This window comes from Lethenteron reissneri, chromosome 2, assembly GCF_015708825.2.
Source record: "Lethenteron reissneri isolate LAM-NWPU_2019-01 chromosome 2, ASM1570882v1, whole genome shotgun sequence".
In the NCBI taxonomy this organism is placed as follows: Eukaryota; Metazoa; Chordata; class Hyperoartia; order Petromyzontiformes; family Petromyzontidae; genus Lethenteron; species Lethenteron reissneri.
The window spans coordinates 1238044-1250368 of NC_083780.1; the positions used below are offsets into that span (position 1 = coordinate 1238044).

The following is a 12325-nucleotide window of genomic DNA, read 5'->3' on the forward strand; positions in this document are numbered from 1 at the left end:
GAAAACCTGTACAACACTCAACAATTCACAAAGGTGGCTTCACGACCCCCTCCCCCCACTTGCTGTACTGCCATCTCGTGGCCGGTCACCACCTCGCAGCACATCTTCACCCTCCTACCTTCGGGATTGTGAAAAGCTGCACTCCACTCCCGATTTTATGGGAAGACTAGCACCCACCACCATAGAAAAGTGGAATTTCCACCAACTAAATTGAGCAGCACCCAGATAGTCAGAAAGAGTTGAGTCTGAGGTTAAATGTGTACACATCGTATATTTAATCAAATTTCTCTCTAGCCGGTTACAATTATACATGTCTGGGCAGCAAGCACAGACTCAAAAGCATCAAAACCTGCAATTTAATTACGATCACCACCATTATCATCGTCATCGTCGTCATCTACACCATCATGCAATTATCGCATGGGTCTACACGGCTCAAGAGTATCGCAGACTCCGGACCAGTCCCACAGCATCCCCCAGACACCTCCACACTGCGGCCATCATGGCCACGATTGGCCCTAGAGGCACCCCGGACACTAGGCCAAGGCCTCCACTGGAGGCTTGCCACTGCGTAAACTCGGCCTGGGTTTAAATTGTCTGAGCCAGCCGGATGCTAATAGTTGACGCAGCCAGGCCTAGACTAAAATGTATTAAACCTGAGCTTACTTTAATTTATTAAAGCAGGCCTAGAATGGAATATATTAAACCTTGGCTAGTCTAGAATTGACGAATCCAGACCAATGCTATAACTGACTAAACCAGACCGGGGCTAGAATAGACGAAACCACGCCTAATACTCCACTGCCTAAACCAGACTCCGGCTAGAAGTGAATTAAGCAGGCCTAGGCTAGAATTGAATAAACCAGGTCTAAGTGTGCACTGCCTCAAACTAAACCAGGGTGCGGCTAGAATAGACTTAACACGCCTAGATCTGTACCAACTAGATCAGGGGTCTGCAACCTGCGTGCGGCTCTTTAAGTGACTGCTTCGTGACGTTATTTATGAACCACTGTCACTTGTATTCACCACGTGCATTGCGGGTCTTGAAATAGAGATTTTTGTTGTTACCGAATTCTTGTTATTTTGGTTGCCGACCTCCCTGGACTAAACCAACCCTGGGCTCAAACTGACCAACCCAGACCAGGCCCCTCTCCCATGTGGAGGCCTCCCTCCCTCACTCCTCACCATGGCCATGGTGTCCCTCCAAGCGACGAATCGATGGGCTTGGTGAGAAACTCATTTGGTTAATTTCCCTTTCAGTTTTTTTTCTCTCTCCTCAATGCTCAATTGCACAAAAATACTTAAGGTTGAAATTTCCCATTGGCTCCTGTTTTTAATCAGTGTCAAATTAGGGAGATGATCACCTAAGTTATTGAAAGCAACTACCCCCTGAGCCAAGTAGTCCCAGGGCTCTAAGGGTGCCGAGTGTCCACTGCTAGATAACAATAAAATAATTACCATCATAATACTGCACATTTAAAGCTTGAGATGCAAAAGCAGAGGGCCCAGTGAGGCCCAGTGAAGCCCAGTGAGGCCAGGGTGAGACCTCAATGCCCGATGAGCCTTCATCTCAGACCAGGAGCACAGTGCGGGGAGACCCGGCTGTCGTAAGCACAGAGAATGGCAATGCCGTCACTGCACTGGGCCTGACCCCAACCCCGAGCATGGAGGAAGGAGTGGGCCTCGTCCAAATGGCTCCAATGGGCCTGATCACAGCTCTAACAGCATTCTGTGGCAGCTCTCATCTCTGCGATGCGTTTTCGGGTCGTACCGTGCTTTGTTCTGCACGGTGCCCGACGTTTCACTCCGGGTACTGGCAGCTTCTTCGTGGAACTGAATTGAACCCTCAGGAGCGGGTTCCTTGCCCTAGCTTGACAAAAATCTTTCACAAGATGCGACCTTAATGAGTCTAACCCTAACCCTAACAATACCAGGCCTGACACGGGTGTTACAGGTACAGCTCGTTTTGTCAATCCACTGCTGGATCTGCATAGAGGGCAAGACTTGATCTCCGTGTGAGCCGATCCTACTCGGGAGGTCTGGGAGGAGGAGTGGGGAGGGTGGGGTGTCTGTGAGGAAGGGGACTGCAACCATCACTGGAGGGTTTCAGGTCGAACCCCCAAGTCCCGGTAGATTTCCTTCAGGATGAGCAGAGAAGTGTCCTCAGACTCCCTGTGCGCATGCAGAGAGACAAAGACAAAGATCCCCCGTTATTGCCTTTAACAGACTGTAGGGGCAAGTGCTGTTAGCGAGCAGCACCTATGAAGGCCGGCACGGCACATGAGGGGGTGGGTGGCCAGCACCACACCCGACCGCCTTTGTCTCCTCAATGTTGATGTTGAGACACCACACCAGGTATTAACTTGAGGCTGAGTCGACCTAGAGGAGGCCCAGAACCGGATCAGATATATTGTCACTGGTGCTGGTCGTGAGCGGCAATCGAACTCGGGACGCCGGATTCGTAGCGCAGCATGCTAACCGCTACACTATCATTCCCCGGACACACAGTGACACACACATGAATGACACACGCAGAGTACAAGTACACAGCCACATGTATGCAGAGTAAATATATGTGTGTGTGTGTGTGCTAGAGTGAGCGAGTACCAGTAGCACAGGTGGGACTGCAGAGCAAACAGGTACTCGTTGAAGCTCTCGATGGGCTTCTCCTGCAGCACGTAGTCCACGCGCCGCCCACCGTTCAGCGCCCCGACGCGCAGGCTCGTCAGCGTCGGGGATGGTGGAGGCTCTCCCTCATCGGGGGACTTAGCTAGGGTACACGCACGCAGGGGAACACGCGCAGGGGGTACACGCAGCGGTAAGCAGGGGTACACAATTTTAATGTCAGGGCTCTAGGACACATTCGACCACTATTGAGTCATGCCAACAAAGTGGCGTGTAACCATAGTATCGACAAGGCTCGGTTATTGCAACTCCCTACTCTACGAGACGTCTGGTAAAAACATTACCAAGCTGCAGTGTGTACAACATTCTCTGGCACGTGTTGTGACGGACACTACAAGATCCGACCATGTCTGTCCAGTGCTCGCTGAGCTGCATTGGCTTCCGGTTTGTGTGTTTCTCTTGCACTCATTACACACAAAGTGTTTGCCACAAATGAACCACAATACCTTGCTGATCTCAAGGAGCATAAACCACTACGCGAACTCCAGTCATCCGGCTGTTGGCAAACCATCGAACAGAGACACATCATGTGTTTTCAGATGTGCTTCTGCGGCCGTCTGGAACGCTCTTCCTTCTAATATTAGGAAGTCACTGGAGCCGTGCACTTTTAGATCTATATTGAAAACGCATTTATTTTTAACGACTTTTTGTGTTTAATTTGTTGTCCTTCCCCCGCATCTCCGATTATCACGGTTGGATATGCACGGTGTGACAGAAAGAAGAGCGTTCCAGATGGCCACAAAAGCAGCATCTGAAAGCGCGCGATGCGGTGATGGTGAAAGCCACTGCTGCAAGGATGACTGGAGTTCGCGTGATGGTTTATGCTCCTTGACGAGATCAGCAAGGTATTGTGGTAAGCACTTTGCTACTGCTGCTGTTGCTGTCTTGAGTACCTGGCTGTGTCTCCTCGTCCTGCTGCTGCTGCTGCTGGCGGATCTGCTCGGCGACTTCGCGGAGCTCGGCCTGCAGCTCGGGCGACGGGGAGTTGTGCGCGCGTGCGAACTCGTGCAGCACATGCCACGCGGAACGCAGCGAGCTCAGCACACCCTGCTTCAACTCTGAACCCATTCGCGTGAGGCTCTCCTTCAGCTCTGTGGTAGACGCGCAAACACACACACACACGTACGGGCACACACATACACACACTCAGTACGGGTACATACATACGGGTACACGCACATGGTACACACGTGGTATGCACGTAAACACACACACGCGTACGGGTACACGCATGTGATACGCACACACATAAACACGTGGTACGGGTACACGAACGTGGTACACACGTGGTAAACACATGCAAAGACAAAGATGCCCCGCATAGCCTGTTGGGGGTAATTGCTGTTAGTGAAAAGCACCGATGAAGGCCGGCACGGAATACAAAGGGGTGGGTGGCCAACACCACGCACGGCCACCTTGTCTCCCCAGTGTCAATATTTACACACTGCACCAGGTACTCATTTGAGGCAGAGTTGACCTAGGGGAGGCCCAGGACCGTTTTAGATAAATCGTCATTGGTGTTGGCCATGACTGGGTATCGAACCCAGGTAATTGGGTTCATAGCGCAGCGTGCTAACCACGACACTACTGCTAAACTACCACTCTCCCAAAACACCACAGATGGGCTCTGGATTGACACCCACCACCTGCGCAGTGGAAGAATGGCAGGTGCATCTTACAGATGACAAGCCCAATGATCAATGGGTAGATCAGCTCCACGGTAGATCCTCACATCAAGGACATGGGCCCGCGTCCGCTGTTCCATCACGTTATAGTCAGCCCAGGCGTCTGCGTCATGACCCACTTGCGCATTAAAGTCACCCAACAGAATGACTATCCCGAGGGGCCACTAGCCAGCAATTGGGACAGGAGTTTATAGAAGGCATCTTGTCTGCATCCCTGTCTGCATCCCTGTCTGCATCCCTCCACTGATGTTCATCTTCAGTGGGGGCATAAGCAACCACCATCACTATTCCTCGCCTCTTGTTGATGGGGAGGCGAGCCCACAGTATCCTGGGACTCGCAGCTTCCCACACCTCACCGTCACGTTCTCACACCCCCTTCATTCCACTCCCCCGAGTGGGGGACTGTTCACCCTGGAGCCAAAACCAGTCCACTGGACCTGTACTCCACAAAGGTCCAGGTGCTACCAGTCCACCTCCTGACAGAGGAATAGCAGCCTCTCCTCCGCAACAAGAATTTGAACATTGCATGTGGCCAACAGCAGGAGTCTCCTGTTCCTGGAGGAACCCTGACAGGTGGGGTTTAGTCTGACTCTGCCAAATGGGATTTGGCCAGAATACACCATAAATGCCTGTCCCCTAGGGCCTCCAGCACGAGCTTAGTTTGATGTTTTCACACAAAGACCATGGCACACACACAGGGAGTGAATTAAACCAGCACAGCTGTTTCAACCCTGAGCCTAGAACAATGATAGAGGTCCCCCCCCATACAGCCGATTAAAGACGGTACGGCATACGAGAGGGTCGGAGTTCAGCAGCGTGCTCAGCTGCCTTTGTCTCCCCAAATACTGACGTTTACACACCGCGCCAGGTAATTATTTAAGGCTGAGTCAATGTAAGGGTGGCCCAGAATGGGTTGAGATACTCGTAACTGATCTTGGCTGTCAGCGGGAATCAAATTCGGGTTGCCGGATTCGGAGCGCAGATACACACACACACACACAATTATGCCATTCATAAGCTTCACAGCACACGCACATATTAGCGCACACACTCTCCGTTAGCTTCACTGCACAACAACCACCATTCGCCACTAAGTGGCGATGACGTCACCACAACGCTTGTGCCAGGCCATGTGCAACTTGAGGCCACGTGAAGTGTCGAACGCCCGCTGGCAGGAGGTCACGGGGCCAGTCATCGGCAAATCCACTCGGCTCAACATCCTCCTGTACCACGTCACTCCATCTCTTCTCTAGCCCGTGCCGCGCCCATTTAGCCCCCTCGATCCGGCCGAACAAAAGCTGTTTAGACATGCGGTGGTTGGGCATGCGGGCTACATGACCCAGCCAATTCAGCCTTGCCTGCCGGAGGTGCTCACCTATGGACTTTGTCCAGATCTTTCAAGGATTTGTGAGTGCCTCACACAATCCAGCCTGGTTAAACGTAGGCAGGCCAGCCTAAATATTTATAACCGGAGATGTTCCATTGGGGGGGTCTATGTTTCGCAAGCGCATAGAAGGGTGGGCATGACCGTGGCCGAGAAAACCTGAAGCTTCGTGTGGAGCGAAAGACCAGGTAAGCTTCCACACAGCGTTATGCAGCCGATGAAAAGATAATGCCGCTCAACTGATTCGGAGTGAGACCTCTGCTGTCAAACCAGAGCCAGGTATTAGAGCACACTGCCCAAGTATGTAAAACTCTCCACTCTCGCTACAACTGTCCCATCAACAACTATACAACAACAACAACCGCCATTCACCACTAAGTGGCGGTGACGTCACCATTACGCTTTTGCCAGGCCATGTGCATCTAGAGGCCAACAACTATACACACACGCATACACACCTACACATCTACACACATGCTTGGATTTTGTGTAAATGTTGAGAATTTGAATTCCAACTCAGGCGGCCGCTAATCACTGCAGCGCACGTCACATGCTGGGAAAGTTAGGACAGATCAGGTGATGGTCATCGCGCGCAAGTACACACGCACATGCGCGTGTATACACACACTTGTACACACACCATACCCTCTTTCATGTCTGTCCCCATCCACTCTATGGTGTCTTTCAGCTCTGAAAGAGAAACACACAGCGTGACCTCGCCCAGCCGGATATCTGTCTTCATGACTGTCCCTCCGCCCGCACGTCCACCCGTCTGTCCGCACATCCGGCCGTCCGTACGTTTGTTTGTCTGTCCGCACGTTCCTTCATCTGTCCGCACATCTGTCCGTCTGTCCCCCTGTCCGTCTCTCTGCACGCCCGCCCGTCTCTCTGCACATCCATTCGCTGTCTGCACGTCCATCCGTCTGTGTGTTATGGGGCGGCGGGTCACGATAGCTTGAGTGAAGACGACCCAATTTAAACGAGAGTTGCGTTGCTATTGGGGAACCCTGCAGAACACCGGGCACAGCGATTGGATCGAAAGTGATGATGTCACCCCACATGATGTCATCATCTCTCTACGTGACATGGAATGAGCGTCTACGCGTGTGTGTAGTATTCCTGTGTGTGTAATCTGTATGCGCATGTGTGTATAGGACGTGTGTGTGTCCGTAATGGAGAACAGTGGTGCAGTAATTGGCGCACGGCGCTACGATCCCAGCGACCCCAGTTCGATTCCCGTTCAAGGCCAACATCAGTGATGAGAATCTAAACCAGTCCTGGGCCTTCCCTATGTTGACTCAGCCCTAAATTAGAACCAGGTGCGATGTGTCAACATCAGCACTTGGGAAATTAAGGCGGCTGGGTTTGCGTGATGCTGGCCACCCACCCCATCCCATCGTGTGCCATGCCGGCCTTCAAAGGTGCTCGCGAACAGCACTTGCCCCAACAGTCTGCTGAAGGTTACACGGGGGGTCTATGTCTTTGTTGTGTGTGCATACCCAGGTGGAGCCGCTTGCGCCCCTTGTGGTGAGGAATGAGCACCGGCTTCAGGTCCACGTGCGGCAGAATCATAGGCTCCAGCCGGTACGCCACGGGGTCCAGCTACGAGCACAACCACCACCCCACCGACAACCACAACGACGTTCATAGCAACCACACCAACAGGCAACCACCACCACCGACATCACTATCGTCGTCGAGCCTCTGAGTAGGTGCTTGATCTTGAGGTAAGTGGACTAGGTGAGTTGGCGGTGAGTAGTAGGGCAGGTGAGTGGTGGTGTAGTTGAGGGGTGAGGTAGGTGATTGGTGGGGTAGGCGAGTGGTGGGGTAGTTGAGGGGTGAGGTAGGTGAGTGGCGGTGTAGGTGAGTGGCGGTGTAGTTGAGTGGCGGGGTAGGTGAGTGGCGGTGTAGGTGAGTGGCGGTGTAGGTGAGTGGCGGGGTAGGTGAGTAGCGGGGTAGGTGATTGGCGGGGTAGGTGAGTGGCGGTGTAGGTGATTGGTGGGGTAGGCTAGTGGTGGGGTAGTTGAGGGGTGAGGTAGGTGAGTGGCGGTGTAGATGAGTGGCGGTTTAGGTGAGTGGCGGTTTAGGTGAGTGGCGGGGTAGGCGAGTCACCGGATGGTAGATGTTGTAGAAACCGGGGCACGTGGGGAGGCGGAAGGCCTGGTCCAGGCTGTCCAGGCCGCGCACGGTGAGGAACATGCCGATTGGTGAGCCCAGAGCAAAGAAGCTCCGCGGAGAGAACTCCAAACGGGGATAACGCACAGACACCTAGAAAGACAAAGATCCCCCGTAAAGCCTTGACAGACTGTTTGGGCAAGTGCTGTTAGCGAGCACCTATGAAGGCCGGCACGGCACAAGAGGGTGTGGGTGGCCAGCACCACGCTCAGCCGCCTTTGTCTCCCCAGTGGCGATGTTTTTACACACTGCACCCAGGTACTCAATTGAGACTGAGTCGACCTAGGGGAAGCCCAGGACTGGTTCAGATAATCGTCACTGGTGTTGGCCGTGAGCAGATATCGAACTCGGGACGCTGGGTTCGTAGCGCAGCGTGCTAACTGCTACACACACACATACACAGTGACACACACACAGTGTCACACACACGCACACAGATCACCATATGGGTGCGCACAAACACTTCCCCCAACAGCCTGACAAATGGTAGGGGGGGGGGGGAATCTTTGTCTTTGTTAATGTTTGGCGGTATGTTTGTAAATACACGTGTTTGTTTGTGTGTGGTTGTGTGCTGGAGTGCAATTTAATTCAGCACGTTTAAATGTTTGTTTGTGGTCATGTATGGGGATTGCTTATGGTTTATACATCGTGTGCGTGCATGTGAGTGAGTGTGTGGAGGAGGCTCGTGAAGGACGCTACTGGGCAGTTGGAGGCAGTTGTCCTCCAGCAACAACAGAGGGCAAAGGAGCAACGCTCACAATAACAAGTGGAGTCGCCGGTCGGATCAAACACAGCAAGTTGGCACAGGCGAAGACTAAACACAACAACTACTACAGTTCTCGTTAGCCACTCAGTGGTGGTGACGTCACCACGGCGCTTGTGCCAGGCTAGTTGCACCAAGGTGCTTCTCTTACACAAAGACAAATATACCCCGTATAGCCTGAACAGACTGTTGGGGCAAGTGCTGTTATAGCGAGCATTTACTTTAACACACACTTACACATTAGGTGACGTACACATACTGGGGAGGCAGGGGGGACAGTGGGGGGAGGGAGGTGGGGGGATGGGGAGGAGAGGGTGGGGAGGGAGTTGCGAGGCAGAAACGAGGAGGGAGGGGGGAGGGGGTGGAGGGGAGAGGGGAGGGAAGGAGGGGAAGGAGGGGAGAAGAGGGAGGGGGAGAGGAGGTAAGGAAGGGGGAGGGAGGGGGAGGGAGGGGGAAGGGGGGAGAGGGAGGGAGAGGGAGGGGGAAGGGAGGAGAGGGAGGGAGGGGGAACGGGTAGGGGAGGTGAGGGGTAGGAAGGGAGGGAGGGGGTAGAGGAAGGGGGTGGAGGGGGTGGAGGGGGTGGGGAGAAAGGGGGGGCTGACCGACCTGTCCGGTGCCTGATGCAAAGCACTGGTAGTCGACGTGCAGCGATGAGACGGCGCCCGACAGCCCCCGGCAGAGCTGGCCCCGCGCCCCCTCTGCTGAGGCCCCACCCCCCACAGGCGCCGGCGACGCCGACCGTGCCGCTCGCCGGCGCTCGCGCTCTGACTGGCGCCGCTTCTATGGGGGTCACGCACGAGGGTCACTGTTCTGTATCTCACCGTGTCTCACCGTGCCGTCTCCGTCTTACCGTGTGGTATATAGTCCGGCAAAACAACCCCTACCTCCTTGTGGTGCCGGACGGGCAACGCTGTCGTGGGCAGTGCTGTGGGGGGAGGGTCAATTCCGATTGGCCTTTCCCCTCATGGCGTTTGTGACCACTGCAGCAGCCAAATGGGGGCTCTGGACGGGTGCAAGGGGCTGGTAACACCTCCACCTTCAATTAATTACTGCTAAACCACGGAATTGGCAGAGCCAGGAGACTGAATCCTTACCCTCGGAGCTCCTCCAGAAACAACAAAAAATCAATACGTGTGGCCATGTGGAATGTTCGAACGCTCACTGTGGAGGAGAGGCTGCCACTCCTCTGTCAGGAGCTGGACCGGTACCGCCTGGATCTCTGTGGTATTCAGGAGGTCCGGTGGACCGGCTCTGGCTCCTGCCACCATGAACGGTGGACAGTCCTCTTCTCGGGGCAGGAGACTGCCAAATAACAGTGAGTGGCTCTTCTTCTGAACAAAAGAATGAAGGGGGCGTGGGAGCATGGCGGTGAGGTGTGGGAAGCAGGAAGCACCAGGCTACTTTGGGCTTGCCTTCCTATCAACCAGAGCCGAGGAGTGGTGGTCGTGGTTACTTATGACCCCACTGAAGATGAACATCCATGGAGGGATGCAGGCAAGGCCGAAGAGTCAGATGCCTTCTCTGACCTCCGTCACAGGTGCTAGCTAAAGTGGTCCCTTGGGATAGAGTCAACTTGTTGGGTGACTTCAATGCCCGAGTTGGTCATGATACTGGCACCTAGTCTAGAGTGATTAATTGGAAGGCATGGGCCAGATCAGCTCAATAACAACAGTAGGAGACTGCTAGATTTTTGTGCAACCCATGGGCTTGTAATTACCAACACGCTGTTCTGGCATCGGCGCATCCACACAACATCATGGATACATGCCGGGTCCAAGCAAAAACATCTGCTGGACTACATAGTAACGGAACAGCGGATGCGGGCCCATGTCCTGGACACCAGGACCTACCATGGAGCTGATCTGCCCTCTGACCATCGACTTGTCATCTGTAAGATGTGCCTGCCATTCTTCCCCTCCAGTGGTGGGTGTACACCCAGGACGCCATTCATACCCTTAGTGGCATGGTCTTAGCTAGCTGATGAAAGTTGCAGGCAAGAATTTAATCATCGCTTGCGGCTGGGGTTGGCATCGTCCCCCACTCCTCCTGATGTCGAGGGGAAATGGGCGAGGTTTAGGACTGTGGTTCCTGCCGCTGCAATGGCTGCTTTGGGTACACGGGTCCAGACCTCCTCAGAGACCCTGGCTGACAGAGGAAGTGTTCAAGCTGGCTCAGAAAAATCGACAAGCCCACTCTCATCGGCTACAGCATCCCACGTCGGAGAATAAGGAGGCTTACCGCAGCCTTCGTTTGGAGGTTCAGGGAGCCGTGAAGCGCTGCAAGGATGGGTGGTGGTCGCGGGTTGCTGAAGAGATGGAGTCTGCCTCAATGGCCCGCGATCACAAATCACTCTTTAATTCCATCAAATAAGTAACCTGCAGTGCCACACCTATTACCATCATTAGGGGAAAGAACGTTGATCCAATCTCCAACCCCCAGGAACAGGTTGGCAGATTTGCTGAGCATTTCTGTGAGGTTCTGGAGGAGGGGACATCACTCAGCCTGGATAACAACGTGGCACAAAGTGGGGATGACCCTGCTGAGGCTGCGGTGCCTCAAATATTGGTCACCCCCTGTGTGTGGCTGGCTGAGGTGCCATCTGTAGAGGAAGTACTGAAGGCGATCCAGAGTCTGAGACCAGGAAAGGCACCGGGCAGAGATGATCTCCCAAGCAAAATGCTGAGGGAGGGTGGCGTTTGTGCACAGACTGCCCTACATGACAGTCTGGACCACTGGACGGGTTCCGCAGGACTGGAAGGATGCCATGGTGGTCCCCCCGCACAGACTGTAACAACTACAGGGGCATCTCACTCCTCAGTGTGCCGGGAAAGGTCCTGGCAAGGATTATTCAACATTGCCATGCTAGGCACGCTGAGGAGAGGCTTGTGGAGCCCCAATGCGGTTTCAGGAAAGGGCAGTCCTGCACAGATGCCATATTTTGTCCGTCTGCTACAGCAGAGGTGTAGGGAATTCCAACAAGACCTACATCTCTGCTTTATTGACCTGGTCAAGGCCGATGATACCATCAGTAGGTCTGGGCTCTGGGTTGTTCTTCGTGCTTTCGGAGTCCCTGACCGTCTGCTCACGATCATTAAAGACCTTCATAATGGTGAGCGGCCCGAGTAAAACTACGTGGTCGGGAGTCGGAGCCATTCACTGTTCACCTAGGGATGCGACAGGGATATCTACTGGCTCCCACATTATTTAACATTTATTTCGACCACGTAGTTCGTGAAGCCTTCAATAGCTGTACCGGAGGAATTTCCATCTGGTACAGATACAATGGGAGGCAGATTGATGCCCGGGTGCGATCAAGGGATGGCTCCCTATTGCTCAACCATGTTATGTATGCCGATGATCTGGTAATTGCTGCTCACTCAGAAGGAGTTGGAGGCGCTGCTGCTGAACCTGGAGCTTGCCACAAAGAGGTGGGGCCCTTACCATCAGCCCCACCAAAACTAAGTACATGCCTAGGTATTTTGTACCATCAGACACTCCACCCCCACAACTCCCAATTGGTGATGGGGCAGTTGTGGAGAGAGTGGAGAGTTTCCCATACCTGGGCAGTGTGCTCATCACCGGTTCCGGTTTAACAGTAGAGGTCTCACTCCAAATCAGTCAAGCGGCATTATC

The 12325-nt window shown here is 53.8% G+C and overlaps 1 protein-coding gene across 3 annotated transcripts in view; it reads right to left on the minus strand.

The window, feature by feature from the left end:
* Positions 1-258: 258 nt before the first annotated feature.
* Positions 259-12325, minus strand: part of SEC23IP (SEC23 interacting protein) — a 36725-nt gene continuing 24658 nt past the window's right edge. For 2 of the 3 annotated variants that reach the window (XM_061548530.1, XM_061548516.1), the window contains 7 exons: positions 9299-9472; positions 7867-8022; positions 7254-7356; positions 6400-6444; positions 3579-3776; positions 2608-2770; positions 259-2172 (listed from right to left, as the gene is read on the minus strand). In XM_061548530.1, the coding sequence (XP_061404514.1) occupies positions 2094-2172; positions 2608-2770; positions 3579-3776; positions 6400-6444; positions 7254-7356; positions 7867-8022; positions 9299-9472 (918 nt within the window). In that variant the 3' untranslated portion in view covers positions 259-2093. The remainder of the gene's footprint in view (positions 2173-2607; positions 2771-3578; positions 3777-6399; positions 6445-7253; positions 7357-7866; positions 8023-9298; positions 9473-12325) is intronic. The other variant, XM_061548522.1, reaches the window with a different exon arrangement.